Raw genomic sequence first — 27,361 nt, 5'->3', positions numbered from 1 at the left:
TGTTGAAGCCAGCCACACCCAAAAATTTTTTTATTATATGTAAAAAATAATTCTCTTTCTCTTAAGCCAGTTGAGTTAGATTTGCTGTCACTTGCATGAAAACTCAAATGGACAAAGTACCCTGGAGGAGGATGGGGACAGGACCACCTCTCTCGTGATGTCCTTAGGTGGAAGAAATCGTGAGACCCAAAGAAGACAGATGAGAACAAAACCAACATCTCCCAGGGTGCCCTGCAGCTGTAGCAGGAGACATTGATTAGAGCCATGAGCAAGGAGATCTATAGGTTCTTGGGGGGAAAGACAACTATTAGCTACTCTCTAACCCAGTATCCCAAAGGCAAGTTGAACACCTCTCTCTCACCTATCCTAACACACAGAATGTGAGCCCTGGAAGGATTAGAGATTATCCAGCCTGACCACCTCTTTCCCCAGTTTACAAAAGGGTAAACTGAGGATTGAATAGGAAAGGAGTCACTCGGAGCTGTGGTCCTGAGGACACAGAAGTTGATGGGAGATTGGGTCCCAGGACAGAGAGGATGCTGGGAGCTGTGGTCCTGGGGATACAGGAGGTGATGGAAGATTTGGTCCCCAGGACAGAGAGGATGTTGGGAACTAGGTACTGAGGACAGACAGGGTGTTGGGAGCTAAAGTCCCTTGATGGACTTGGATGCAGAGTTTTTTTGTAGTGATGGAGCTAAAGAGCAAGGATTTTCATAGTTGGCATATCTCAGTTTACCTGATAGTTATGGTCATGGGAGAGGTTGAGGTCTCCTATCTTCCATGGTTTCTCACTCTTCCTGGGTCCTAAGGGTGAAATCCTGCACCACGTCTACAAGATCCCATAGAAGTGGGCTCAGGGAGATCCGCTGTCCAGTAGGGAGAAGGGATCCAAATCTGGAAGGGTGAGTTAGCACCAGTGATGGGAGGGAATGGGGGGGGGCACATAGAGAGACAGGGACACAAAGAGAGACTGGGGCAGGAAGAACAGGGACGCGGAGTGGGGAAGCTTGATGCTGGGGCCTGGGAGGAGTCCACAGGAGCCTCTCCCTCCTGGGGAATGATGCAGAAACACAGAGTTTCCAGGTCAGGACAGGAGGGAGGGTGGCACCTAACCCCATCTCAGCCCAGCCCTGCCCTGGAGATCCTGGACGTGCCCAGACACCAGGCTGCTGCCTGCCCTCTCAAGGTGGCTCAGCTCACAGCCTCTCATGTGACACTCTCACCCTCACACTCACCTGTCCACAGAATACCCCTCACACTCAACTTTCCCATAGCAAACTCCTCCTCCCTCACTGCTCACACCCTCACCTACATTCCCCCTCTGGAACATGTGCACCCCACACCCCGACATTCACCCATCCTTTCATACAACACTTTTACTCACCTGTCCACAGAACACCTCTCACACTCATCTCTCCCACGAAACACCCCCTCCCTCCATGCTCACACCCTCACACACACTCCTCACACAACACTCTCCCCCGCACACACTCGCACACACAATCACCCCTCACAGTTACCTGCCCCTCACTCCCTTACCCTCCCAAGACACCTGCACCTCCGCACAGCCTTCCACCAACACCCTCACACACTCCCATGTCACACCACACACTCACACTTTCACAGTGTTCTTGCCCTCACACTCCACCTGCACACTCTCACCTCTTCACACAGCACCCATGACCTCTACCCTCACCTAGCATCCTCGCCTTCTCCGCACCCCATCACGCTCACACACAGCCCCCGCCTGCCCGTCTCTCCCCGGTTGCCGGGCTCTTGCCCTCGTCCCCCCGCTGTCTCGAGGCCCCTCTGGGACCCCGGCCCCGCCTCCCAGCCCGGCCCCGCCTCCGCCTCGGCGCCCCGCCCCCCGGGCGGGCAGGGGGCGGGGCCGGGGGCGGGGCGGGCGGCGCGGGCGGTGCAGGTGCCGGGCCGGGAGCGAGCGGCGGTGGCGGCGGCGGCGGCACCATGGGCCGGGCCCGGCGCTTCCAGTGGCCGCTGCTGCTGCTGTGGGCGGCCGCGGCGGGGCCAGGTAGGGTCGCGGGCCGGGGCCGGCCGGCTGGCCGGCCGGGCCGGGGCGGGGGGCGCGCCGCGGTGACAGCCCGGCCGCCGCGGGGCCGCAGAGGCCGAACAATGCGCGCGGGGCCGGGCCGGGCCCCCTCCCCGGGACAAAGCGCTGCGCGGGCCGGCGCCGGGAGCCGCGAGCGGGGGAGGGGGCGCGGGCCCCGGCCGCCGTGCCGCAGCCCCCCCCCCCCGCGCAGGCCCCGATCCCGGCGGGGACAAAGGGCCTGAGACCACCCCGCCTGCGGAGCCCGCCTTCTCCAGGCCGGTCCTGCTGTCCTTCTGTCCGCTCTCTGCGTCCCTCTGTCCGCCTGTCTCTGAGTCCCTCAGTCTCTCTCCTTGTCCCCCTACCCTTGTCCTCTGTCCCTCAGTCTCGAAGTCCTCTCCCTCCCTCTGTCTGTCCCTCTTTCTCCTTGCCTCCCTGTCCCCCACCTCTCTATCCTGTCTTTGTCCCCCACCTCTGTCCCTTGGCCTCTGTCCCTTTTTACTGGGTCACTCTGTCCCTCCATCATCCTCTTTATTCCCCCTTCTCTCTCCCTCTGTATTTTTGCCCTCCCTCTCTGCCCCCATTCTCCCTCTGTCCCTGTCTCGTTGTCACTCTTGCTTCTCTATTCCCCATCTGTCCCATCCCCTTGTCTCTCTGTCCTCTGTCTTTCTGTCATGCCTGTTTCTCTAGCCCACTCTGTCACCTATCTCCCTCATTCCCCACTCTCTCTGTCCCACTCTCTCCCTGTCCCCCGTGTGTCTGCCTCTCCTCTCTACCCTTCCAGCCTCCATCCCAGGATCCCCCATCCCTATCCTTCGTTCCTACATCTCTCCATCTCTCTGTGCCCCTGGAGTCCTGGAATTGAGTCAGGCAGGGCATCCTAAAGGGCCCTGGAGGGAAATGGATTCATGTATGTGTGTGGGGAAGAGTGTGCGGAACCTCAGCGTGTGCGCACACACGTGGATTCAGCAAATGCCTCTCCAGTGCTTCCCCTCCTCACCCATTCACACACCCAGCCCATGACTTACACAGAAGCCCCCTCCAGAACAGCCAGGGAGCCATTCACACACCCTTCTCACACACTGCAAAGAGCTGGAGACCTCCAAGATAGGGTGACCCTGAGACTGGGGACAAGGTCAGGAAATGTCACCCACACACTCACACTCTCACACTGTGTTTGCCTGGCGCCTACCACAGGTCACCTCTTCCCTGGTGGGTGAAGCCACTCGTGGGAGGAGCGGATGATTGAGAGGCGGCTGGGCAGAAGTGGGAGAGCTGGGGGTTCTGTGGATTTGGGAGAGCAGTGTAACCAGATGGCACAGGGCTGGGGGCCTGCCTGGCTCTAAATCCTGGCTCAGCAGCCAATGGGGTGCTCTCCCTGGGCTTCAGTTTCCCTTTCTGTAAATGAAGATGTTGAACTCAGTGACCTGAAAGGAAAGGAACTCCAGCTAGGAACTCTGAAGGGGTTTCTGGCAAGCTGGGTGCAGTTACATTTTCCCGACCTCCTAGGGTCACAGCAAGGGGCAAACCTGACCTCCCACTCTGCACCTTCCTTTCTTCTATAGTCTTCTGCCATCGCTTCAGAACTTTCCTCATGACTTCTTTTCTTTGTGGCAGACATGGCACAGTTTCCCAGATGAGCACTTTGGTACCTTAGCTACATTTCCATGTGATTTTATTTTTCTTTCTTTATTTTTTAGGCCCTAAAAAACCAGACCCATAGAACCCTGGAACCAATGAATTCAGTACATAAAGAGCCTGAGGGTATTTTAGAACGTTGACATCTTTTAGATTCTAGGATCCCAAAGCCTTTAGAATCTTGACCCCTTTAAAATTCTAGAACCTCGATGGCGTTAGCATTCTAGCCTCTTGACACCTTTAAAATTCTGAAACCTTGACCTCTTGGAGATTCTGAATCTTGACACCTCTGATGTCTGGAATCTTGACAGCTTAGATTTGTGGGATTTTGGATTCTCAGAATGAGAATATAGCCTAGGATGACCACTTGCCCAGTTCAAGAATCTTTTCTCCGGCACTTCTGGGAGGTAGCTCGACAGGCGTGTCCCTTGTTTAGTTTTAAAGTCACTGCTTCCTGGCACCCTAATCCCTTCTGTAAACTTCCTCTAAATTAAGTGTCATGGGGCTTTACAAGTTGGGAGAGAGCTAGGTGTCATGAGAAGTACTCTTGCCTGGGAGCTGAGGGACCAGGCCTCTCGGGTGTAATTTTGTGTCAGCCCTTATCCCTCTCTGAGCCTCGCTTTCCCCTTCTGTAAAGCACGGGGTAGGAAGCCGGAGTACATGGCTTCAGAGGTGCCGCGCCTGCTTTCCTTTTCATTGGACATTTCTGAATGGATTTGGCCCCCATATTTTAGGGGGTGTCCCTGGTCCCTGCCTTTCCCCCTTAGTCACCCCGTCCTCTCTCACCTTGCCCAGCCAGCAGGAGTGGGGATGGGAGATGGGGTCCATTTGTGCCCTTTCAAAAACGTACTTTCTCTTTCCTGGCTCACTCATCTGCCAAGAATACTAGAAGAGGAAGATGAAAGAAAGAAAGAAGGGTCCAAGGAGGGCGGGCGAGAGGAAGTGAGAAAGACAGAGAGATGAGTTGCCTGCCCAGAGATGCACACAGGCAGAAACCGAGACCCAGAGACCAGGAATTGGATGGAACAGAAGGGAGCAGAGGAAACAGATATCCAGATACAAAGAAAAGAGAGAGGGGCTGTTAAGAGTTGGGGGACCTTGTGGAAGGGGGGCTTCTTGATCCCGAGTAATGTTTCCCTCCCAGGTGACTCATTTTTCCCTGCTAAAGTTCTGACCGGCTACTTTGAGAACAGGGGGACCTTCCCCCCGGTGAGAGTCACCCCGCGGTACAGGTCTTGGGAGGTTTCTGTCACTGACCCCCACTCCCCCAGGAGCTGGATGCTTGAGACCCCGGAGCGAGGGTCAGGTTCTGCCATGGATTCCAAGACCTTAGACAGAGCAGGGCTGGGGCCTGGGGTGGGTTAATGTCGTGCGAGCCTGGCCTGTCCCCGTCTTGGGGAACACAAAGGCATCTTTCTCTCTCTGGGTGGGGTGGGGGGAGCTTGGAGACAGTCAGACTCGCCAGCACCCAATGGCTTATGGCACCAGGACCCAAGCACCCACTGGTTCCCGCCTGTGCAGACGCTAGGTCCATAGGTCCTCGGAGAACCAGGCCCCAAGGCTCCTCTGCAGGCACCCATGGGGCAGGGGACAGTGGCAGAGCCTGGTCTCTTCTGGGAGGGGGCGAACAGGCCCTGAGGGTGGAGGGTACGACAGTGAGCACTCAGTGCAGGCCTGCACCCTTCCCGGAGTAGGAATTCCTTCCCTGACCCCACACCCATGAGGAACCTCCGGAGGACTCCCCCACCCCCTGGCTGGGCCTGAGGCCTGGAATCCAGGGAGTTCTGAATATCCCAGGAACGTGGGGGCCACAGCAGGGACTTTGTGTGTGAGGCTGCTGACTCACTCCTACGCCCCCACCTGATGCCTGGGTCCCCAGAGAGGAGAGGGAGAGAGGGCTGGGGGAAGGCAGGACTGTGGTTCTGGGGGTTGAGTGTGGACCTGGAGTCAAAAGTTTGCAGGAGAGGAGGGGGCTAAGGACCTGGACTCCTGGGTCTGAGGGAGGAGGGGCTGGGGCCTGGACTCCTGGGTCTGAGGGGGTGGGGGCTGGGGGCCTGGACTCCCAGGTCTGAGGGAGGAGGGGCTGGACTCCTGGGTCTGAGGGGCAGGGGGGTGGACTCCTGGGTCTGAGGAAGAAGGGGCTGGGGGCCTGCACTCCTGGTCTGAGGGAGGAGGGGCTGGGGGCCTGGACGCCGGGGTCTGAGGGAGGAGAGGGCAGAGGTCCTAGACTCCTGGGTCTGAGATAGGAGAGGACTAGGAGTCCTGGACTTGTGTGTCAGAGGGAGCAGGGGGCTGGGGGCCTGGACTCCTGGGTCCTGAGGGAGAAGGGGGTTGGGTCCATACTCCTAGGTCTTGAGGGAGGGAGGGTTGAGGGTGCAGACTCTCGAGTCCTGAGAGAGGAAGGGGCTGGGGTCCCACTCCAGGTTTCTGAGGGAGGAGGGGCTGGGACCCTGATGCCTAGGTCCTGGGAATACAGGCGCCTTCACAAGGCTGAGCTGGGGAAGAATTGATGCTTTGTGAGAGGATGTTCAGACTCCGCCATTGATGGGGGGCTGAGGGGGGTTTGATCAGGGCGCAGGGATGTACCACCTCCCTAGGGGAGGAAGTAGGGGAAGGAGGCATGATGCCACAAGCCCCCTGGGGAGCGGATGCGGAGGGGGTGGCTGTGACCTTCCCGGAACTGTGACCTTGAGACTCCCTTGGGTATTCGCTGACTCAGGACCCAGGAAGTGCTCCCCCACCCCCCTTAGTCTCCGTGGAAACATCCACCAGCTGTGTACTTGGGCCCCTGGCTCCTGGGTCCTGAAGGAGGAGGGGACTGGAGACTCAGACTCCTGGGTTTGAGGGGGAGAAGGCTGTCGGCTCTGGACTTCTGGATCTGAGGGAGGAGGATGCTGAGAACCCAGCCTCTGGGTCCCAGTGGAGGAGGGCGCCAGGAGCCTGGACTCCTGGATCCTGGGAGGGGAGGCAGTTAGGGGCTGGATTCCTGTGTCTGAGGGAAGAGAGTGCTGGATTCTGGGTCTCTACACATCACCTGCTCAGCCACTCTTGCCCAAACCCTCCCCAGTCCCTTTTTCCAGGCACCATCCCCATGACGACTCCTTTCTGACTCCAGGCTGTCAACACATTTTAAAGGGCCAGTGCCCCAGTCCCAAAGCTCAGCCCCTCTGACCAGAAAGTCCCGCCCCGCCACCCCCCAACCCCGAAACAAAAGCTCCCGGGACATTAATATTCCAGGCACAGACACTGTTGGTTACTGACTCCTCAGGAGGGGGAGGGAATAAGACAAAAGCCCCCCACCCTCACCCCATGTGCACCCTCAAGCAGAGAGCAGGGGATAAATTTGGGGGGACATATCCAGAGGTCCTGATGGCCCCCAGGAGATGTTGAGTTTCTGCCACTGACTTGCCTGGGACCCTTGAGCCTCATTCTCCACATCTGTAAAATGGGGGCCTAGCATTGGGCTAGCCCTGAGGTCCAGGATCTGCAGATAGGCTTCAAGATGTTTTTCAAAAACGCCAGAATGTGCAGTTTTCATGTGCATGGGCATGTTTCCGGAGGTTGTAATAATAGCAGCTCTGCAGAGAGGGCTCCCTGAGCTTCAGGCAGTGGGCTAATCCCTACGAGGCAGGCACTGGCATCCCCATTTTACGGACAGGGCATCTGAGGCTCAGAAAGGTTAAGCCACTTGCCCAAGGTCATACAGATGGCAAGGGGTCCAGCTGGGACCAACCCAGGTGTTTAAGATGAGAATAATGATGTTACAAAGTCGTTGTGTGGCTGAAATGAGATCCTGTCTGACACATGCAATTCATTCCTCAGTTTCCCAGACATTTATCAAGTGCTGGGCACACTTCTAGGCACTTGGGGTGCAGCAGGAAACCCAATGGCTTACATCCCTGCCTTCACGGGCCGTATATTCTAGTGGTGGGGGCAAACAGACAATAAACAAGGAAGCAAATTAATCAAATAATGTCAGTGAAATTTCCATAGAGGAAATAAAACAATGGTGATGACATAGAAAATGTTCCGGAGGTGAAGAGACTCGGAGTGAGAGAAAGTCTGAGGAGGTGTCGATATGAGCAGAGACCCCAATGAGAACAGAAGGCAGTCCTGGGGTGATCGAGGGGGAAAAACCTTCCAGGCAGAGGGAAGAGCAAGTGCAAAGGCCCTGAGACAGGCTCAAGCTTGGTGTGTCTGAGGGACATCAAAGCCATGAGCCTGGAGTGAAGTGAGTAGCAAGAAGGTAGTTGGAACTGCAGTCAGAGAGGGGTCAGGCCACATAGCCCCTTGAAGGCTGGGGAAGGAGTCTAGATTTTGTTCTAAGTGTAATGGGCAGCCTTTGGAGGGTTTTAAGTAGAGAGGTGACTTGATCTGATTTACCTTTTTGAAAAATCCATCTGGCTGCTGTGTAGAGAATGGCCTAGAGGGAGGCAGGCATGGAAGCAGGGAGACCTATGAGTAGCTCTTGACGGTCCTGGGGAGAGATGGTGTCATTGGACTAGGGTGACGGTAGAAGAGGTGGACAAAGGTGAGTAGATTTGGGATATATTTTGGAGGTAGAGTGGATAGATCTTGCTGAGGGCATGGATGTTAGAGGTGAAGGAAAGGGGAAGAACTTGGATGATTTGTAGGTTTGTGGTCTGAGCAACTGGGTGGATCGTTGTGACATTTACTGAGATTGAGAAAACATGGGGAGGAAAATATTTGGGGCAAGGATTGGACATGTTAAGCTTGATATTCCAGGAGGTGCGAGATAAACCCCGAATAGTGGCTTAAATACACAAAGCATTATACTCAAACAGAAAACAACTCCAGAAGTAAGCATCCAGGGCTTTATGGCAGCTCCACATCATCACCAGAGACTCAGGCACCTTCCAGCTCTTGGTTCCTCCATCCCTCCTGCCCTTCGCCTCGTGGTCCAGTATGGCGGCCACAATTCCAGGCATCACGTCCAGGCAGCGTAAGGTGACTTGGTGTAAAAAGGACGAGTTTTTTTTTTTTAGGAAGTCCTCTCAAAATTATTACATGACACTTCTTCTTATATCCATTTGGACAAAACTTTATTACATGGCCTCACTTAGCTGCAAGGAAATCTGGGAAATATCTCTTTCTGTTGCATCAGGGCAACCACAAAATACAATCAGGGTCCTTTTACTAAGGAGAAAGGGAAGAATGGATGCAGGGTAGGAAGCTAGCTGTCTCTGCCTCCATCCCCCGGAATTAATCTTTTCCACCCCTCAGCCCCCAAATCAGGTTACCTATCGCTCTTACAGGAAACATAACACTTTTGATGGGATATTGCAGTGATTTCTGTCTACCTCCCCATAAATCTTGAAGGCCTTCCAGGACTGGGACCTTATCTGACTCATCTCTGGGCGCCCAGCCCCTGAAAACTTATCCGCTGCTCAGGAAGTATGCTCAAAATGCTCAAATGAATGAATGAGACAGAATGTAAGAGACAGGCAGCGATAGTTATCCAGCATTTAAAGGTAAATAACCAGATCTGATCAGGGCACTTTCCTGCTTCAAAACCTCCACTTGGAGCCTTCAGGATAAAAGCTAACCTCCTGGCTTGCCTTTGAGGCCCTTTGCTAGCACATTCCATGCCCCCTCACCAAGGCCAGACACTTTTCACTCAAACAGCCAGGAGTGGAAGTGGATGCAGTGGCTCTGCCACTCTAAGGCTGTGACCCTGGGCAAGTCATTTTCTCTCTCTGGACCAGTTCTGTCATCTATAAAATGGGAATTGGAAAAAAGCTAGAGATTGATAACAGTGTCCACCTTTTTCAGGTATTGTGATGATTAAATGGAAAATATATAGGTGATGCCCTTAGCCCAGAGCCTGGCACAGCAAGTGTCTAATAAACAGTAGCTACTGTGGTTATTGCTTTTTGAAGATGACTATGACAATGATGACGGTGATGCTGATAATCAGTCTCAGCTCTGAGTTTACTCCAGGCTGTTTCCTCTGCTGGAAACACCCCCTCGCTAATCCCCTATCTTGTTCCTCTGATTAATCAGGGTAGGTTAACTGCTGTAACAACAGCGCTGAAATCTCCACGGCTTAACAAAAAAGTGTATTCCTCACTTGGGTTACAGTCCTGTGCCGGCAGTCAGTCAGGGCCCCGGGCTCCTTCCAGCTTGTGGTCCAGAAATCAGTCACGTGGCCCCACGTCAGTACAAGGGATCCTAGGAAGTGGAGTCTACTCATGTGTTGTACCAGTTAACTTTAGCGGTGTAACAGACCCTCCAAAACTTAGTGGCTTTAAACAACAATCACATTATTTGCTCATGACTCTGGGGGTCACCAACTGGGACTGGATCCGTTGGGCAGTTCTTCTCTTGGTCTCTGCCGGGGTCACTCATGTGGCTGCAGTCACCTGGTGGTGTAACTGGGCTGGATGGTCCAGGATGGCCTCACTCATATGGCTGGCAGTTGGTGCTGGCTGTTGGGTGGGCTTCCCTCTCTCTGTGATCTCTCATCCTCAAGGAAGCTAGTCCAGGCGTCTTCACCCAACAGTCTCAGGGCAGCACAGGGCCATGAGTGGGAAGCTGCAAGGTCTCTTAAGGCCTAGGCTCCAGAACTCATACAATATCACTTCTAGCAAATTCTGTTGGTCAAAGCAAGTCACAAGACCAGATTCGCAGAGGTGGAGTGCCTCCTTAATGGGAGGAGCAGCAAAGTCACCTTACAAAGGGCATGTATAGGGACTGAAGAATAGTGTAGCCGTCTCTGCAGACAAGCTACAACGTGTGCCCATGTGTGAAAGATGGGGTTTGGTGAACACATAGCAGTTTCCCACACCTGGTGAACTTCTGCTCACTCTTTAAGATCTGGATCCAATGGTGCTTTCTTCCAGAAGCTTCTCTGATCACCCTCTCCCTAGGCAGTCTTAGTCTGCCTTTCCTCTGGGCTCCCAGTGTGCCCTCTGCTGCCCCCATTAGAGCACATACCACTGGATCTTGACTGCAGCTCCTCTAAATCAGGGAGCAGGTTCCCTCCATCTCCCAGACTCCAGACCACAGGAAATGTTGGGTGTAATGAACTGAATGAGAGGGGAAGGAGAGGGACTGGAGGTTTGGATGGGAGAAACACAGAGGGAGAGATAAAAGATGGAATTGCAGCCCTCAACACGTCTCCTCTCCTGTCTCTCTGTCTACTGGTCCAGGGGCAGGACAGGAAGTGCAGACGGAGAATGTGACAGTGGCTGAGGGTGGGGTGGCTGAGATAACCTGCCGTCTGCACCAGTACGATGGGTCCATAGTTGTCATTCAGAACCCAGCGCGGCAGACCCTCTTCTTCAACGGCACCCGCGGTGAGTACTGGGGTCCGAATCCTGAGTCTTGAGGGAGGAGAGGGCTGAGGCCTGACTCCTGTGTCCTGAAAGAGAACAGAGCTGAGTCTGGACTCCTGAGTCTGAGGGAGGAAGAGGCTGGAGGCCTGGACTCTTGGATCTGAGGGAGGAGAGGCTGGGGGCCTGGACTCCTGGGTTGTGACAGAGCATGGAGCTGGGGGTCTGGACTCTGGTCCTGTGGGCGGGAGGGCCTGAATCATTATGAGTCCCCAGGGGAGTAACTAGGTGGACAGCGTAGACATGTAGGTTTGGCTGGAGAAAGAGGCAGAGGACGGGACTCTAAGCTCCTGGAGGAAGGGTGGGACCCCTGAAGCCATGATTCCCCAAGTTCACTCCTTCCCCCGTTCCCTCTTTCTAGCCCTGAAGGACGAGCGTTTCCAGCTTGAGGAGTTCTCCCCGCGCCGGGTGCGGATCCGGCTCTCAGATGCCCGCCTGGAGGATGAGGGGGGCTACTTCTGCCAGCTCTACACGGAAGATACCCACCACCAGATTGCCACGCTCACTGTACTGGGTAACAGCGTCCCCCTCCTCTGACCCATCCCCTCTGCCTTTCTCCTCTGCTTATCCGTTATCGTAGACCTGACCCTGGTAGTTTTTAGCCTCCTGGACATCTGGCCCCAGTAAATATGGCCTGTCTTCCTGACTTCTGGTCTCTGTGTTTGACCCCTGCCACCTGGGACCCTTGTTCCCCTTTGGTCCCTGGGATCCCGCAGCCTGGTTACTTTGAGCCCACCTCGGTGCCTCCCCTGACGCCCCCTTTACCCGCTTCTCCCTGCGGCAGTTGCCCCCGAGAATCCGGTGGTGGAGGTCCGGGAGCAGGCGGTGGAGGGCGGCGAGGTGGAGCTCAGCTGCCTCGTGCCGCGGTCCCGCCCGGCCGCCACCCTGCGCTGGTACCGGGACCGCAAGGAGCTGAAAGGTACTACCTGGAGCGGGCATGGGGTGGACGGGGGAGGTTCCGGAGGGGGGCGGGACTCGAGAGGAGGCGGTGTTCAGGGGGCGTGGCTTAGGAAGGGTTCATTTATATGTGGGCGAGGCTTGGAGAAGGCGCACAGTTTCTGGCAGACACTAGCCACTCAATATGCAGCTATGTAACAAACTGGTAGACGAGAGGGGGTGGGAATGAGAGAGGGAGGAACTTTGGGAAGAGGCACGTGGGGTTGTGGGCCGGTTTCGGGGAGGGGCGTGGTTTGGGATATGGGGCGTGGCCTATCGGTAAGGGGCGGAGCTTGGCAAATAGCCTGCTTTGGGATTGGCTAGAGGTGTTCTCCTCGGTGGGCGGAGCCGGAATCCCGGCCTGACAGTCTACGGGCCGGGCGGGGCAGGCGTGAGCAGCGCCCAGGAAAATGGCAAGGTCTGGAGCGTGGCGAGCACAGTGCGGTTTCGCGTGGACCGCAAGGACGATGGCGGTATCGTCATCTGCGAGGCGCAGAACCAGGCGCTGCCCTCCGGACACAGCAAGCAGACGCAGTACGTGCTGGACGTGCAGTGTAAGTGCCGGGCGGGCCGGGACCCGAGGGAGGAGGGTCCCAACGCCAGCCGCCCGCCCCACGCTGCAGCCCTGCGTGATGACCCGGACAACCACTCTCCCATCTCATGTCTGCCCACAGACTCCCCCACGGCCCGGATCCATGCCTCCCAAGCTGTGGTGAGGGAGGGAGACACGCTGGTGCTGACGTGTGCTGTAACGGGGAACCCCAGGTGAGCTCTGGGGCCCAAGGAGAAGACTGGGGACCTGGACACCTGTGTCTCAGGAAAGAGGGGGCTGGGGCCCGGACTTCTGAGTCCTGAGGGAGGACGGGTCTGGGGACTCGGACTCCTAGATCCTGAGGAAGGAGGCAGTGGGGCCCGGACTCCTGGATTCTGAGGGTGGAAGAGGCTGGGCGGGGGGTGGGTCGGGGCTAGGATTCCTGATACCCTGATGGATGGATGGAATCTGGGCACGGGACGGTTGGTTTGCTAGAAAGGAAAGGGCTAGTAGGGACCCTCTTATTTGGAGATGCTGCATATCTAGATTCCTGAGAAGTCAGAATTGGGTGCTGGCACCTGCGTCCCTAACTCTCACTATATTTTACCCCCGCCCAGGCCAAACCAGATCCGCTGGAACCGCGGGAATGAGTCTTTGCCAGAGCGGGCCGAGGCGGTCGGGGAGACGCTGACACTGCCCGGCCTGGTATCAGCGGATAACGGCACCTACACCTGCGAAACGTCGAACAAGCACGGCCACGCGAGGGCGCTCTATGTGCTGGTGGTCTACGGTGAGGGCAGGCTGCAGTGGGCCTGGGGGCGGGGCTCAGGGCAGGGGCGGGGCCTCTTGGGGCAGGGCCTTGGGAATGGGCGGGCTGGATTGGATGGTCCAAGGCCTGCAGGGCGTTGGAGGGCGGGGCCTGTTCGGGGGTGGAGGGGGTCAACAGCCAAGAGTTCTTATAGTTCTGGGGCCAGACTGACCGCCTGGGTTCAGATTCGGTTCTGCAGCATTCTATTGCGAGGGACTTTGCCTCTTAGTTTCCTCATCCGTAAAGTGGAAATAACCACCTACCTCGTAGGGTTGTTGTGAAGATTATATGAGCTAAATATAGAAAGCGGTTGGAATGGCCCCTAGCACAAAATAAGTGTGATGTGTTTAGCTCTGACAATGGTGGGGCAGGAATTTTGGAAGTGGTTAGGCCCTAGCGCAGCATTTTAGAAACCTGGAGCACTTTAGACGAGATGGGAAGGGACTGGGACCTAAGGTTCCGTGGGGAAAGAAACAGTCAAAAGAAAAGGGATGCGCTGTTTCTGTTCTCTGGGGAGTGCGGTGGGAGAAGGAGGCAGGATGCGTATTAGCAAAATGACTCGGTCCGGGTGGGGCCGTGTACAAACCAACAGCATTCCTTGAGGAAGTGGAGCATCAGGGGAGAGGCGCCCTGAGAAGGGGCCACCAGGTGGCAGTAATTTTTGAAGGGCGTGGCGCGTAAAAGGGGGCGGTTAGATGGAGTGTGCGCAATGGTTTAAGAGGTTGACAGCGATGGCTGGGCTGGGACCGTCCTCTGATGACCTGTCCTGCCCCCTGTCCCTCTGGCAGACCCCGGTGCGGTGGTAGAGGCGCAGACGTCGGTGCCCTACGCCATCGTGGGCGGCATCCTGGCGCTACTGGTGTTTCTGATCATCTGTGTGCTGGTGGGCATGGTCTGGTGCTCGGTACGGCAGAAGGGTGAGTGGGTCGGGGTCTGAGGGTCTGCATTCAGCGAGGGGTGTGGTTAGTTGTGAGATTCGAGCAGGGCGAGGCGTAGAGCCCGATTCGAAAGAGGGCGAGCGTAGAGCCGGGATAACAAGGAGGCGGAGCCTAGATCCTGGATTTGAAACCCAGTGGGACCTGAGACCATGATTCCCAAAGGGGCGGGTCTTTCGGCCCAGGACTGTAAAAGGGGTGAAAAGTTGAAGTTGAATTAAGGCCATGGATTTGAATAAAACAACTTATCTTCCTAATTGCTGGATTCGTTGGGAGCAGAGCAAGGGGATTCCACCAAGAGAACAGATAAGGGTTGACCTTTGCATGAACTTTTAGAGTCTTCCTAATTCTGCTTTTACCTCTTTCTCTGCCCCTGTTCTGCTATTCCCTGGACTTGATTCTCTCTCCCTGTATGTTCCATTTCTCCCTCTTCCTTCGTCTGGTGTGTCTTGTCTGGCTCCCTCTTCCCGTATATTTCTCTCCAACTCCTGGGTTGACATATATGTCACCACTGCCTGGGGATCTGTCACCCCTCAGGCTCCTATCTGACCCACGAGGCCAGTGGCCTGGATGAGCAGGGAGAAGCAAGAGAAGCCTTTCTCAATGGCAGCGACGGACACAAGAGGAAAGAAGAATTCTTCATCTGACCCCACCTCCACCCCAGGCCTGGGCTGGGGTCTACCCCACTGCCAGCGGCAAAGACATTTACCAGAGTCTGGGATGGTGGGCTTCTTCCCCACCACTAACACCTCAGATGCTTGGGCAGGGATGGGGGTGTCAGATGCCTGAGTCTCCGCAAGGGCCAGAAGCAAGGGCCCAGAGGTCTGGGTCCCCCAGGGGGCAGGGGCCAAAGGTCCCCCCAAGTCCAGGGCGGGTGGTAGGGATTGGGTTGGGGGAAAATAACTGGGGGAAGGCCAGGGCCCCTAGGCTGCAGAACCAGGTCTTGTGGTGGGGAGGGGGTCAGATTCTGGGAAGGGCAGGGTGGGCAGGGAAGGGGAATGCAGATTTCTTTGGGGGTCCCAGACCCCATGCCAGCCATTGTAGGAGTTCCACAGAGCTCTGGGCACCTCTTTGCAAAGCCATGTTTGCACGGTGGGGGTAAGGGTGGGGGGAGGGCATGGAAACAGGGATTCTGTGTCTTTGTGTCATAACTTGGATGGGGGCAGTGAGGGAGACAGCCCCGACCCTTTTCTCCAATCCCCCTTTCCCAGGTTCCTGGGCTCCCCTTCCCTCCAACCCCTCCTCCCACATCAGTCCCACCCATTTTTGTCTCTCTGTCCACCCACTCCTGGGGGGCCTTCCCCGTCTCTCCTCCAGGCCCCCCGGGGAGGGGTAAGGGAGTTGGGGGGGAGTGCGTTGGTCTCTATGGTTTTATATATAATATATTAAAAAAAATCAAAAATCTGTATGAAAATATCAGATTGTGCCCCCCCCCCTTCCTGGCTTTTGCCCCTTTTTCTTGTTTTAAAAAAAAAACAAACACATTTTGTACGGGGCGGGGAGGGGGTTTGGCAATCCCACTAACCACCATTAAACTGAGGAGAGAACAAGTGTTTGGGGTGGCTGTGTGTCTGTCCCTCTACCTAGAGCTGCACTGTGTTGGGAGGGGGACTGAACTAAGGGAGCAGGGAGGGAGAGGAGTGGGATGGTTGCTGGTGAACAGTATAGGCCAGGAGAGGGTACTTACCTCTCCAACGGCACCTCCACCCTTCTAAGAAACCTGGGTTTTTTCCTGGCCACTCCTTCAGCCAAAAGTCACCAAGTCTTGGCTCTCTGAGCTACCCTATCTCCAACCAATGGCCTGGACCCTTCCCCTGGCCTACCCCCTACCCGCAACTTCACTCTCCAAAGGAGATTTCAATTACTCACACCTCGCTCTGTCAAACAACATCTGTCCCTGCTCTTCTCAAAACCTCTCCGTAGCTCCCTGTCACCTCCAGATCGAGTCAGAGCTCCTTAGCCTAGCATTCCAGGCTCCTCATTCATTCATCTAAATTTTAGGTGAGTGATTCTAATTTTAGATACAAAAATATATTGACCTCTTACTTTGTGCCAGGTACTGCTCAGAGGCGTGAAGATGCCATGGTGAATAAAACAGGCAAATGTTAGGTGTTTCAGACAGCTTAGCGCTAATCTGAAACTTGATCCTCTTCTAGGCACTGAGGACCCAAAATGAAAAAGGGTGACTCTATTCTTACCCTCATGAAGCTTTCATGAGGAAAACAGACTACAGCAAGGAAGCAAAATCTGAATTTCAGATTGCCATGAGTGCTATTAAGATGCAGAGTAAGGGGCTGTAGGCTACCATTTTCTTTAAACTTGTTATTATTGGAAAACTTCATACAGAAGTAGACAGAACAGGAACATGAAGTCCCCTGCACCCTTCACCGCAGCTTCAACAACCATCAACTCACAGCCAGTCCTGCTTTATCCACAACCCTGCTCACTTCTGGAAAGCAAATCTGGAGGTGCTATGTTAGAAAGATCCAGAAAACCTGTCAGACTGACATCTGTGCCAAGATAGGAATGAGGAGCACAACAGCAAGTATTCAAAGATCAGAGGGAAAAGCATTTTCAGGCAAAGGGAACAGCATGGGCAAAGGCCTGAGATGGTAAAGAGACTGGGGTGTTTGAGGGGAAGTGGAGCTAGACAGGAGTGGATAAAGAGGAGAGAGAAGTGGGTGAGGTCAAAGATAAGCAGGGCCAGAGACGCTGTGTACAGCCCATGGACCATGATAAAGAGTTTAGATTTTTTTCTAAGTGTAATGAGATCTCATTAGCAAGTTTTAAGCTGGAACATGAGTCACTTCCTAGAAGCCTGGAATGTTGCAATACCTTTCTATACTCTCAGCATGAAGTCTGAGCTCAACATCACCTGTAGAAGACTTTCCCCTCTCTGTTCCAGGCATACTAAACTGCTTTCACTTCCTCAAACCATGCATTTTTCTTTTTGCCTCTAGGCCTTTGCCCTTGCTGTTTCCTCTGCCAGAAAGACTCCCTCTCTAGTTGGCTTCTATTCATCCTTGGCTTAAAGATCACCACCTCTTGGAAGCCTTCCAGGCTGGGGCAGGCGCCTCCTCTGGCTCCCACAGCTTCCTATGCTCCAGTCATCCCAACTTTGACCACTCTGGCTTGTGGTTGATTATGTGTGGATCTCCTTCCTTTGACTGGGGCGCCTCTTGTTCACTGCGGAAACCATAGTGCCCACTAGCACAAGGCCTGACACATAGGAGAGCAATAAATATTTATCCTGGCTAGCGGGGAGGGTTGTGAGGGTTGGTAAGGGTCCTAGCCCTTGTGGCCGCTCTCGGGATGCAAACTGATCCTAAGACAAGGCTCCCCGCTTCGCGCTAGTCCGCAGTCCCTGTGCGCACGCGCATTGCTCAGGCGCCCCCACCCCACATATGCTAATCACTGCGCTCCGAAGTACGGCCTCTCCGGGGAATATGCAAATCACCCCTTTCAGCGCCCGAGGCCTCCCATTGTCCCGCGCGAAGATTATGCAAATGAGAAGGCCTCAGGTCCAGGATCCAGGCAGAGCGGGCGCCCCCCACCCCCAGCGCATCCCATTTTCTACAAGGCGCGTTCCTGCTCGCTCACGCACGCGCGAGTCTTGCAGTTTCTCGTTCCGCCGGGCTGCGGACTGTACCAAGTAAACCCGGACAGCGGGGGGCAAAGCCCGAAACCCCCTGCGCGGGCCTCGTCGAGAGCCCGACTCGGAGACCCCCCTTCCCACTGTGAGACAGGAACGGTCCATCTCTCCGCGCAAGCGCCCTAGGCTCTTCACGCCCCCCGCACTCCCTCCTACCCCACCAGCAGCGCAGGCGCAGAGCCCGGGCGTGCAGCCGCCGCCGCCGAGCCGGAGCGGGGGCCGTCGGCGCCGGTGAGTGTCCGGGATGGAGGCGCGCGGGGCATGCTGGGAAGCGGGCGCTACGGCACCGCTGCATGATGGGAGTGACGGCTCCCGCCACCGAGGAGCCGGCCGCGGTCTTGGCCCGTGATGGCCTGAGGGCGAGCCCGGGCTGCCTTTTCTCCCCCCACGCGGCTCCGTGCAGCCCTGGGCATCCTGGGAAAACAGGACTCCCCGCCCTAAAGCACTGGGAGTCGGTCGCTAGTCGTTATGGGCCTGGTGCATTGGGGAAGGATTATCTTAGCTCCTTGTGGGGAACCGGTCCCTTTTGTCACACCCCTTCCTCTGAGCATCCTCGAAGCTTAGAGTGCTTCGATGCAGAGCACCTTGGAGGGTGGTCATTATAGGCCCGAGGCATCCTGGGAAGAATTGCCGCAGAGCTTTGTCGGGACTGGTCTTTACTGCCCCTCATAGGGTTTTGCTTTGGCCTCCTTGCCCTCGCATTGTGGGACCGCGTGCCTATTATGTTCGCGCAGAGCTTTCTGGGAGTTGGTTGCTATGGGCTTGGGACATTGTGGGGTCTCTTGGGCGCTGTGTTTTCCTTACGGTAGTGAGGGAGCCTCGTTTATGCTCCTCTAAGATCGTGGGAGTCAGTCTGGCCGCCATAGTCATTGTAGGAATGGGACTTGTGCGCTACTGAATGGCTCCACCTGACCTCTGGAATACTCTGGAAGGGGCCTTGGAAGGGGACTCTGGATGTGGGCTTGGGGCAGGGTAGGCTGGACTGGTGAGCCATGTCTCATGGTAATCTCATGGGATGTCCTGATTGCCCCTGGTGTGTGGTTGCCAGTTAAAATAGAGAACGGCCAGTTAAGTTGAATTTCACATAGATAAATAATCTTTTAGAAATGTACCTCCCAAATGTTGCAAGGAACATATGTATATTAAATAATCCTTTGTTGTTTATCCGAAATTCAAATTTAATTGGGTGTCGTCTGTTTTTATTTACTAAATCTGGCAAGCTTATCGAGGTGTGAAATAGAATTGCCAAAGTAAGTGGGGCTGAACAGGCAATAGGGTGTTATGAGAACTCTCCCCTACCAATTATAAATCCTCTGTCCCGAAAGCCCATCCAGGTGTCTTTAGAAAGCTCCCCTGCCGTTGATGGCAGCCCTCTCATCCCCCGGCCTCCTCCAGGCTTCAATCCTAATCTTTTTCTCTTTAGTCCCCAGCATTAAACTTGACCTCCAGGCTTTGAAGGGATGGTGTACTTTCCAGCATTGTATGCCCAGTGCCGTCCGTAGTGTATAAGAGGTGCAGCTGAGGCTGCCAACCCCTTCACTGACTTGCTCTGCCTGGCTCTCTACTGTTAGGAAGTGCAGTGAGAGACAAAAGAAGTGCTCTGTGTCTGTGTCTGTGTCTGTGTATGTGTGTAGGGAGGTATTGGTGAAGAGGGAGAGGAAGGAGAGGAGTCAGAGAAGGCTTCTTGGAAGAGGCAGGGGTGGTATTTGCATTGGGAAGAAGTGCAGAGGTTCTTGTGTTCAAGATGGGCTTTGAAGGGTAAATAGGAGTTCTCCAAGCAGACAAGGGGAAAGGAGGACGCTCTAGAACGCAACAGCGGGATTTGCTAAGACCCACAGATGTGAAAAATCCTGGCATGCGCAGGGAGAGGGGAGAAGTCTGGAATGGCTGGAGTGGGGTTTATAGAGGCTTGGGGATGGGAGTAACAGCCACTGTTAATGGAGTGCCTGCCACATACCAGCAATTTATGCGAATGAGCCTACTGAATCTTCAAAAACTCTTTTCAGCAAAGGGATCATTTTATGAGAAGTGGGATGACATGGCTTCAAATCCCAGTTCACTCAGCTCCCAGTTGGTGTAACCTTGGGCTACTTGTTAATCCTCTTTGTGCCTCAGTCTCCTTCTCTGTACTAAGGAGATAATAATCTGTCTCAGCATGGTTATGAGGGGTACATGAGTTAAGCCCCAGAAGCTCTTTTTGTACTGAGAAGGAAACTGGCTAGATTTAGGATTCAAACCTAGACACGGGGCCGGCCCAGTGGCGTAGTGGTTGAGGCCGCTCTGCTTCGGCGGCCCGGGGTTTGCGGGTTTGGATTCCGGGCACAGACCTACACCACTTATCAACACCACCGCTGTGGCGGTGACCCACATACAAAGTAGAGGAAGATTGGCACAGGTGTTAGCTCAGGGCCAGTCTTCCTCAAGCAAAAAAAAGGGGAAGACTGGCAATAGATGTTAGCTCAGGGCCAATCTTCCTCACCAGAAAAAAAAAAAAAAATGAACCAACCTAGACACTATCTCGCCAAGGTATAAATTGATACAGAACTAGAGCTGACATTCACAAACTGGTTCAGCCATACCAGTTGTTTCAGTATTGAAATTCTTCTAGACTGGTTGGTATATCACCACTACACCAGGTAATCCCTACCCCCAGGTTCCACTTTGGACCCTCCCCCAGCCTCAGACTTTCCTATAGTCCAGCAACTAAAGGGTTAATTCCTGGCATGGGACCATGTTCAGCTCTCAGTTCTGACTAGTGCCCATGCTAGTACCTGCTGTTAAATATTTGGAATGTTACCCTTCCTCACCCCATCGAATAAGAACCACAGACAGTTTTGTTGCCCAGATGGGGAAATTAAGGCCTCCAGAGCGGCGAGGCCTGTAGCCAAGGCCCCGTAGGCTGTCAGGGACAGAGCTGGGGCCTTCTTTGCCTTGTCCCCAGCACTGAACATGCAGCTGGGGAGGCAGATGCTATGTAAAAATTTATTGAGTCACCACAGGCTTTTCCTTCCCCTATCCAGCATCCCTCTCTACCTGCCGACATCCTGCATTAGAGAACTTGTGGCTGTGGAGAGCTGGCCAGGGAGGGACACTGCCCAGCTGCTGCTCTGCTCCTGTCTCCTGTCCCCTCCCCTGGCCATGACAGAGACCCGTGAGCCAGCTGAGACTGGGGGCTACGCCAGCTTGGAAGAAGATGATGAGGACCTCTCTCCAGGTGAGGTGGCCTTAGAGGTGGTGGTGTTGGCTTGAACATTGTCGTGGCTTGGGATTGGGGCTCCACTAAGAAATCTTGAGGGGGAGTGGCTCTTTGTCTCGGTAGGTATTTTATTCTGATTGGGACTCTGTGCCCTGCTGGAGGATCCCTTCCGGTTGAGACTTCTGGGGGTTGTAGATTGGCTGGGATTGCTCTCCTTGCTGGGGGTTCTAGATCGGCTGTGGTCTTTCTTGCTAGAGGTTCTAGATCGTCTGTGATGCCTCTCTTTTGTGGAGGTTCTAGATTGGCTGTAATAGCTCTCTTTTCTGGGAGTTCTAGATTGGCTGTGATCTCTTTCCTTGCTGGGGGTTCTAGATTGGCTGTGATAGCTCTCTTTTCTGGGAGTTCTAGATTGGCTGTGATCTCTTTCCTTGCTGGGGGTTCTAGATTGGCTGTGATAACTCTTTTTTCTGGGAGCTCTAGATCGGCTGTGATCTCTTTCCTTGCTGGAGGTTCTAGATCGGCTGTGATAGCTCTCTTTTCTGGGAGTTCTAGATCGGCTGTGATCTCTTTCCTTGCTGGGGGTTCTAGATCGGCTGTGATAACGCTCTTTTCTGGGAGTTCTAGATCGGCTGTGATCTCTTTCCTTGCTGGAGGTTCCAGATTGGCTCTGATCTTTCTCCCTGCTGGGGGTTGTAGATTGTCTGCGACCTCTCTTCTTGCTGAGGGTTCTAGATTGTCTGTGACGCCTCTCCTTGCTGGGGCTTCTAGATTGTCTGTGATCTCTCTCCTTGCTGGGGCTTCTAGACTGGCTGTGACTTCTTTCCCTTCTGGGGGTTCTAGATTGGTTATAACTTTTCCCCTTGCTGCAGGTTCTAGACTGGCTATGTTTTCTCATCTGGCTGGGACTTCCCTTCCAGGTACGACTTCTTGCCCTACTATGATTTCTGTTCCAACTGTGACTTCTCATCCTGCTGTGGGCCCTCTTCCGACTGCGACTTCTTGCCCTTCTGGGTGTTCTAGACTGGCTGTGACTTTGGGTCCTGGGGGTGCTAGACCGGCTATGACTTCGGGTCCTGACAGGGGTGCTGGACGCACTACGACTTTGCGTCCTGGGGGCACTGGACCGGCTATGACGTTGGGTCCTGCTGGGGGTGCTAGACCGGCTGTGATGTCGGGTCCTGATGGGGGTGCTAGACCGGCTATGACTTCGGGTCCTGGGGACACTAGACTGGCTGTGACTTCGAGTCCTGGGGGTACTAGACCGGCTGTGACTTGGGGTCCTGATGGGGGCGCCAGACAGGCTGTGACTTCGGGTCCTGTTGGGGGTGCCAGACAGGCTGTGACTTCGGGTCCTGCTGGGGGTGCTAGACCGGCTGTGACTTTTGGTTCTGCTGGGGGCGCTAGACTGGCTGTGACTTTGGGTCCTGCTGGGGGCGCCAGACAGGCCGTGACTTCGGGTCCTGGTGGGGGCACTACCCTGGTTGTAACTCTGGACCCTGCTGGACACTTCAGTGGGGCTGGAACTCCGTTCCCTGCTGGGGCTGATCATCTGACTGTAACTCTTTACCCTCGATGATGATGGAGACTGGCTGGAACCCTTCTCCTTGACGAGAGTTCTAGTGGAGCTGGAACTCTTTGCTGTACTGCTGGTTACAGCCAGCCTGGAACTCTTCTCCATACTCGTGGCTCCTGGTGGGCTGTAGTTCTTCTCTCTGCTCATATCTCTAGGCTGGCTCTCACTCCTTTCCTGGTTGCCAGTTCTAGGCCGGCTGTAACTCTTCCCTCTATTCTGTTTTTGCTGGGAAGTAGGAGTTCTCATCCTGCTGGGTCTGGCACCATGAGTTCTCATCCTCCTGGGAGTGCTGGCCCTACTGGGTGACCTCTTGGAGCTGTGGCTTCCCCTTCTGGCAGGAGTTCTGCCCCGGCTCTGCGTGCCCCTCCGCCGGTGGTGTCTTACTCCACTGGCCTTGCTCAGTTTGCTGGCCCTGGTGTCAGTGCTGGCCCTGGTATCAGTGCTGGCCTTGCTGGATGTTCTTGCCCTGCTGTGGACTCGGGACTTGCTGCTGGGCTGGTTAGAAGGGGCTGGCTTTGTACCTGCCCCTTTGGTAGACTTGGAACTGCTCGGGCTCGTGAGCAAGTTGGGGGCTGTCAGTGGCTTGGTGGGCACTGAGGAGCTGTTGGGCATCTCTGCTTTGGTGGTCTTCAAGGAGGCGGGAGGCTTGGGAGACGCTGTGGGCATGGAGGGTCCAGTGGACGCTGGAGACATGCTGGGCTTTGAGGATCTTGTAGCTGGAGAAGGCATGGTGGGCACAGAAGGGCTGGTCGTCCTGGAAGTCATGGTGGACATGAAGGACTGGTCACTGTGGACGACGACCTCATTGCCTTTCACAGGCCAACTGCGTGAAGTCATAGAGGGCATTGAAGACCCTGGAGGGTGGGTGGTGTGAAGTCAGAGGTCAGAGGAGAAAGAGGGATGGGGCCCCTAGCCCAAGGCCAGAGATATTTCCTCTGTGTTTTGCAGCCATTCAGCAAAGGTCTCCTGAGGCTGACTTATGCTCAGCATCTCTGGGAACACAGAGATGGGTCAGATTTAGGTCCTGCCTTCCAGGAGTCTCCAGACCCAGAGGGTTACTGCCCAGGTGATCAGGGTGTAGGGGGGGCAAGGGCAGGGGGACCCCAGAGGAGAGAGACACCATCCACCTGGGAAGTCAGGGAGGGCCTCACAGAGGAGGTGTTGTGTGAGCTGGGGCCTTAAAGAGGAGCAGGAGTTTGCTAATAGAGAAGGAAAAGGTCGCCCCAGGTGGGAGAAGAGCAGAGGTAAGGGCCTGGAGCAGGGAGATGAGGGCCTTGGGGCCACCCTTGTTCATTTAACCCACACGTCCTGTGCTAGGCAGTGTTGGGGACCCTAAGGTGAGTCCGACCAGGCCTTGAGGGGGTGGGTCCTAGTCTGATGGGGGAGACGTACTGGGGCCCAGATGGCTACAGCCTCTAGGCCTGTGGCAAGGGGAGATGCCAGGCCAGGGGGAGGGAGCAGGGGAGAGACTTCTAGGGGATTAGGGGTGACTTCATGGAGGACTGACCCTGTGCTGGGTCCTGAAGGATGAGCAGGAGGTCACCAGGCAAACAGAGTGGGGAACAGCATTCCAGGCAGGGGGACCAGCCCACGTCAAGGCCTCAGGAAACGTTTATTAAATAGCAGAGAGACAGCAGGACAAAGGCAGGAACAAGTGAGAGACAAAGAGGAGAGCTGCAGGGAGGGACGTTCAGCACACATTTCTAACCTCTTCTGGGGCGGCTGATGCCGGGTACCCAGTGGTGGGTCAGACCAGGCCTGCCCCTGGTCTGGTGGGAAAGGACTATGGACAGGCACAGCCCTGAAGGCTTGGGGCTAGGACAGCGGGAGGGCCAAAGAAAGGGACTGGCTCCCTGGGCTGAGGAGATCTGGGACGGCCTCACCTGGGAGGGAGGCCTCCTACTGGGTCCTCAAGGATGACTGGGTCCTCAAGGATGACGGGAAAAACAAGGGCGAGACATTCCCAGCAGAGGGAACAGCATGTGTGAAAGCCTTAGAAAAGGTTTGTCAGATTGAATGCCAGGCTCAGAAGAAGTGTTCTAGATGCTAGGGACGCAGCAGTGAACCAGACAGAGTCCCTGCTTTCTGGGACAGGCAATAAACACACAAGTAGATGTTGTATATGATAAGTTGAAGAGAAAATTAAGCAGAGTTAGGGGCGTAGGGAGTGCTGGGGAGGAATTGCTGGTGGGACACGGTGACCAGGGTGTCACTGGGAAGGTGACACTTGAGCAGAGACGTGGCCCAGGGGAGGGAGCGAGCCCTAGTCCATCTGCAGGAAGGGTGGCAAAGGCTCTGAGGCGGGTGCATGCCTGGGGTGTTGAGCAACAGTGGGGAGCCCGGTGTGGCTGGCTCACTTTTAATTGGATCCCTCTGGGCTGCCCGGGGACACTGAGGAAGGGGGGCCGGGGTGGATGCAGGCCTAGGCTGTTGCAGTCCCGGGAGATGCTTTGGCAGGCTCCTGCCACTGCGCCTGAAGAAGCTGGTGTTTCCCACTGTGCTGCTGTCGTGGGACGCCCCTGCTCCCCAACCCAGGCCTGTGTGTGCACCCCCCATAACCACTGCTGATGTCACCCTTTCCTGTACATCGACTTCAATTTCTTTTCCTTTTTGTAATCGGAACTTCTCCTAGACATGTCCTTCATACCCATGAAATCACAGTAATATATCTGTACTTATAAATAAATATTTTAACTCCCTTAACTAGGTATTTATATATAAAACCACATCTATCAAGGTACATGTATATGTGTGTTTTAATTTGCTTAAATACCTGTTCACGTGATCAAATGTTCGTCCATCTCCCTTCAGTGATCCAGTGTAGGCCATTACCCGTATTGAGCTTTCCCTGTTAGAGCTGTGTCACTGGAGGCAAGTGAGTCGCCCAACCTCTCTGTGCCTCAGTGTCTCCATTTGTGACTTAGGGATAATAGTACCTCCCTCAAAGGGTTGTTATAAGGATTAGGTGAGTTAATATATAAGAACAGGGTTCTTTTTTTTTTTTTTTTTGCTGAGGAAGATTCACCCTGAGCTGACACCGTGCCAATCTTCCTCTATTTTGTATGTGGGTTGCCACCACAACATGGCCACGGATGATGGTATAGGTCCACACCCAGGAACCGAATCTGGGCCGCTGAAGCGGAGCACGCCACACTTAACCACTAGGCCACCGGGGCTGGCTAAGAATGGGGTTCTTAAACTTCTAAACTGTTCTTAAAACAGCAGTGGATGCTGCTGCTGTTGTTTTTATTATTCCTGCTGCTACTTGGCCCTCATTAAACCCCTAAGATACAGTTCTTGCAAGACATTCATTTCCCTGACACCTAGATTCTGAGCACCTACTGTGTGCCAGGCCCTGTTCCATGTGACGGGGATGCATCTGTGGGGAAGGGCAGGGCTGTGCCCAGGCTACCCTCTCCGTACTGTGGTGAGTCTGATTAGGGCTCAGGGAGGGCACAGCCGGGCACAGCCCTCTGTCCTCTGATGTTGCTCTTTTTCCCCGTCCGCCCCTACAGGCCCCGAGCATTCCTCTGACTCCGAATACACTCTCTCAGAGCCGGACTCCGAAGAGGAAGAAGATGAGGAGGAGGAGGAAGAGGAGACCACTGACGACCCTGAATATGATCCTGGCTACAAGGTGAAGCAGCGCCTGGGCGGGGGCCGGGGCGGCCCGTCCCGCCGGGCCCCCCGTGCAGCCCAGCCCCCGGGCCCCCCAGCCCAGCCCTGCCAGCTCTGTGGCCGCTCACCCCTTGGGGAGGCCCCACCAGGCACCCCACCTTGCCGGCTCTGCTGCCCCGCTACAGCCCCCCAGGAAGCGCCAGCCCCTGAAGGCAGGGCCCTCGGGGAGGAAGAGGAGGAGCCGCCTCGGGCTGGGGAGGGCCGACCAGCTGGGCGGGAGGAGGAGGAGGATGAGGAGGAGGAGGAGGGCACCTACCACTGCACGGAGTGCGAGGATTCCTTCGCCAGCCTCGGGGAGCTGCATGGGCACTTCATGCTGCATGCCCGGGGGGAGGTGTAGGCAGAGCCCCCACCAGGCAGCTTGGCAGAGGGGGGTGGGAGGAGGGGACTGAGGAGATTGGGGTGGTCGCCGTGGTCTTGGGGGATGGGGTACCGCCGATCTGTGTCGTCTTAGCAGTAGATGTGTGAAGGCCAGAATAAAAGCCAAATTCTGTGTGTGTCGGTCCCGTGTGTATTTGGTGTCTGTGCATGTGTACACTCGAGTGTGAGGCACGCACCTGGGCATTTATCCCACCATCCCCCTGGGCTCCTTCTTGGGGGAACCTTCGGGTCATTGTTGCCACGATAATTAACATTTACTAAGTGTTTATGTTCAATGTGGTTTCCGTGTATTTACTCATAGACCCCATGATGGACAGGCTGAATACAACAGAATTTTGTTTCTAGCTCACATAATAGTCCAGCGTGGGTGTTTCAGGTGGGTGGGTAACCCTTCTCCATATGGTGGTTTGGGGTGCAGGCCATCCCTTAAGCCTGTGGTCATCCACGTGGTCATGGCCAGGTGGCCTTGGCCTGGGTCCTGCTGGCGGAAGAGGAAAGGGAGCCCGGGAGGGACACATGTTCTCTCACAAGCCCCGCCAGAAGTGGCACATAACTGCTTCCAGTTACCTCCCTTCCCGAGAGATTAGTCACATGGCCACGGCTCCCTGCAAGGGAGTCTGGGAAAGGTGGTCA

General features: G+C 55.2%; 3 protein-coding genes across 3 annotated transcripts; 2 read left to right on the top strand and 1 right to left on the bottom strand.

Moving 5' to 3' along the window:
- Positions 1-1,960: 1,960 nt before the first annotated feature.
- CADM4 (cell adhesion molecule 4) lies at positions 1,961-15,798 on the top strand. The gene is made up of 9 exons (XM_058529482.1): positions 1,961-2,029; positions 10,855-11,001; positions 11,399-11,551; positions 11,822-11,956; positions 12,363-12,527; positions 12,648-12,738; positions 13,123-13,295; positions 14,102-14,230; positions 14,786-15,798. Exons 1-9 carry the CDS (start codon positions 1,966-1,968, stop codon positions 14,893-14,895), a joined length of 1,167 nt encoding a protein of 388 aa, XP_058385465.1. The 5' UTR covers positions 1,961-1,965; the 3' UTR covers positions 14,896-15,798.
- Positions 15,799-21,038: 5,240 nt separating this feature from the next.
- Positions 21,039-27,003, top strand: ZNF428 (zinc finger protein 428). Its single transcript, XM_058529489.1, has 2 exons — positions 21,039-21,114; positions 26,185-27,003. Exons 1-2 carry the CDS (start codon positions 21,039-21,041, stop codon positions 26,685-26,687), a joined length of 579 nt encoding a protein of 192 aa, XP_058385472.1. The 3' UTR covers positions 26,688-27,003.
- Positions 21,074-23,398, bottom strand: SRRM5 (serine/arginine repetitive matrix 5). The gene has a single exon (XM_058529479.1). The coding sequence runs from the start codon at positions 23,396-23,398 to the stop codon at positions 21,074-21,076; it is 2,325 nt and encodes a 774-aa protein (XP_058385462.1).
- Positions 27,004-27,361: the final 358 nt, after the last annotated feature.

The sequence above is a fragment of the Diceros bicornis genome, chromosome 34 (genome assembly GCF_020826845.1).
Source record: "Diceros bicornis minor isolate mBicDic1 chromosome 34, mDicBic1.mat.cur, whole genome shotgun sequence".
NCBI lineage: Eukaryota > Metazoa > Chordata > Mammalia > Perissodactyla > Rhinocerotidae > Diceros > Diceros bicornis.
This window is presented reverse-complemented; position numbering and strand designations above follow the sequence as displayed.

Coding starts and splice junctions, on each gene's coding strand:
- ZNF428 (XM_058529489.1), top strand. CDS start 21,039: ATGACAGAGACCCGTGAGCCAGCTGAGACTGGGGGCTACGCCAGCTTG. Junction 21,115..26,184: donor TGATGAGGACCTCTCTCCAG/GTGAGGTGGCCT, acceptor CCGCCCCTACAG/GCCCCGAGCATTCCTCTGAC.
- SRRM5 (XM_058529479.1), bottom strand. CDS start 23,398: ATGCCTTCTCCAGCTACAAGATCCTCAAAGCCCAGCATGTCTCCAGCG.
- CADM4 (XM_058529482.1), top strand. CDS start 1,966: ATGGGCCGGGCCCGGCGCTTCCAGTGGCCGCTGCTGCTGCTGTGGGCG. Junction 11,002..11,398: donor CTTCTTCAACGGCACCCGCG/GTGAGTACTGGG, acceptor CCCTCTTTCTAG/CCCTGAAGGACGAGCGTTTC. Junction 13,296..14,101: donor CTATGTGCTGGTGGTCTACG/GTGAGGGCAGGC, acceptor TCCCTCTGGCAG/ACCCCGGTGCGGTGGTAGAG.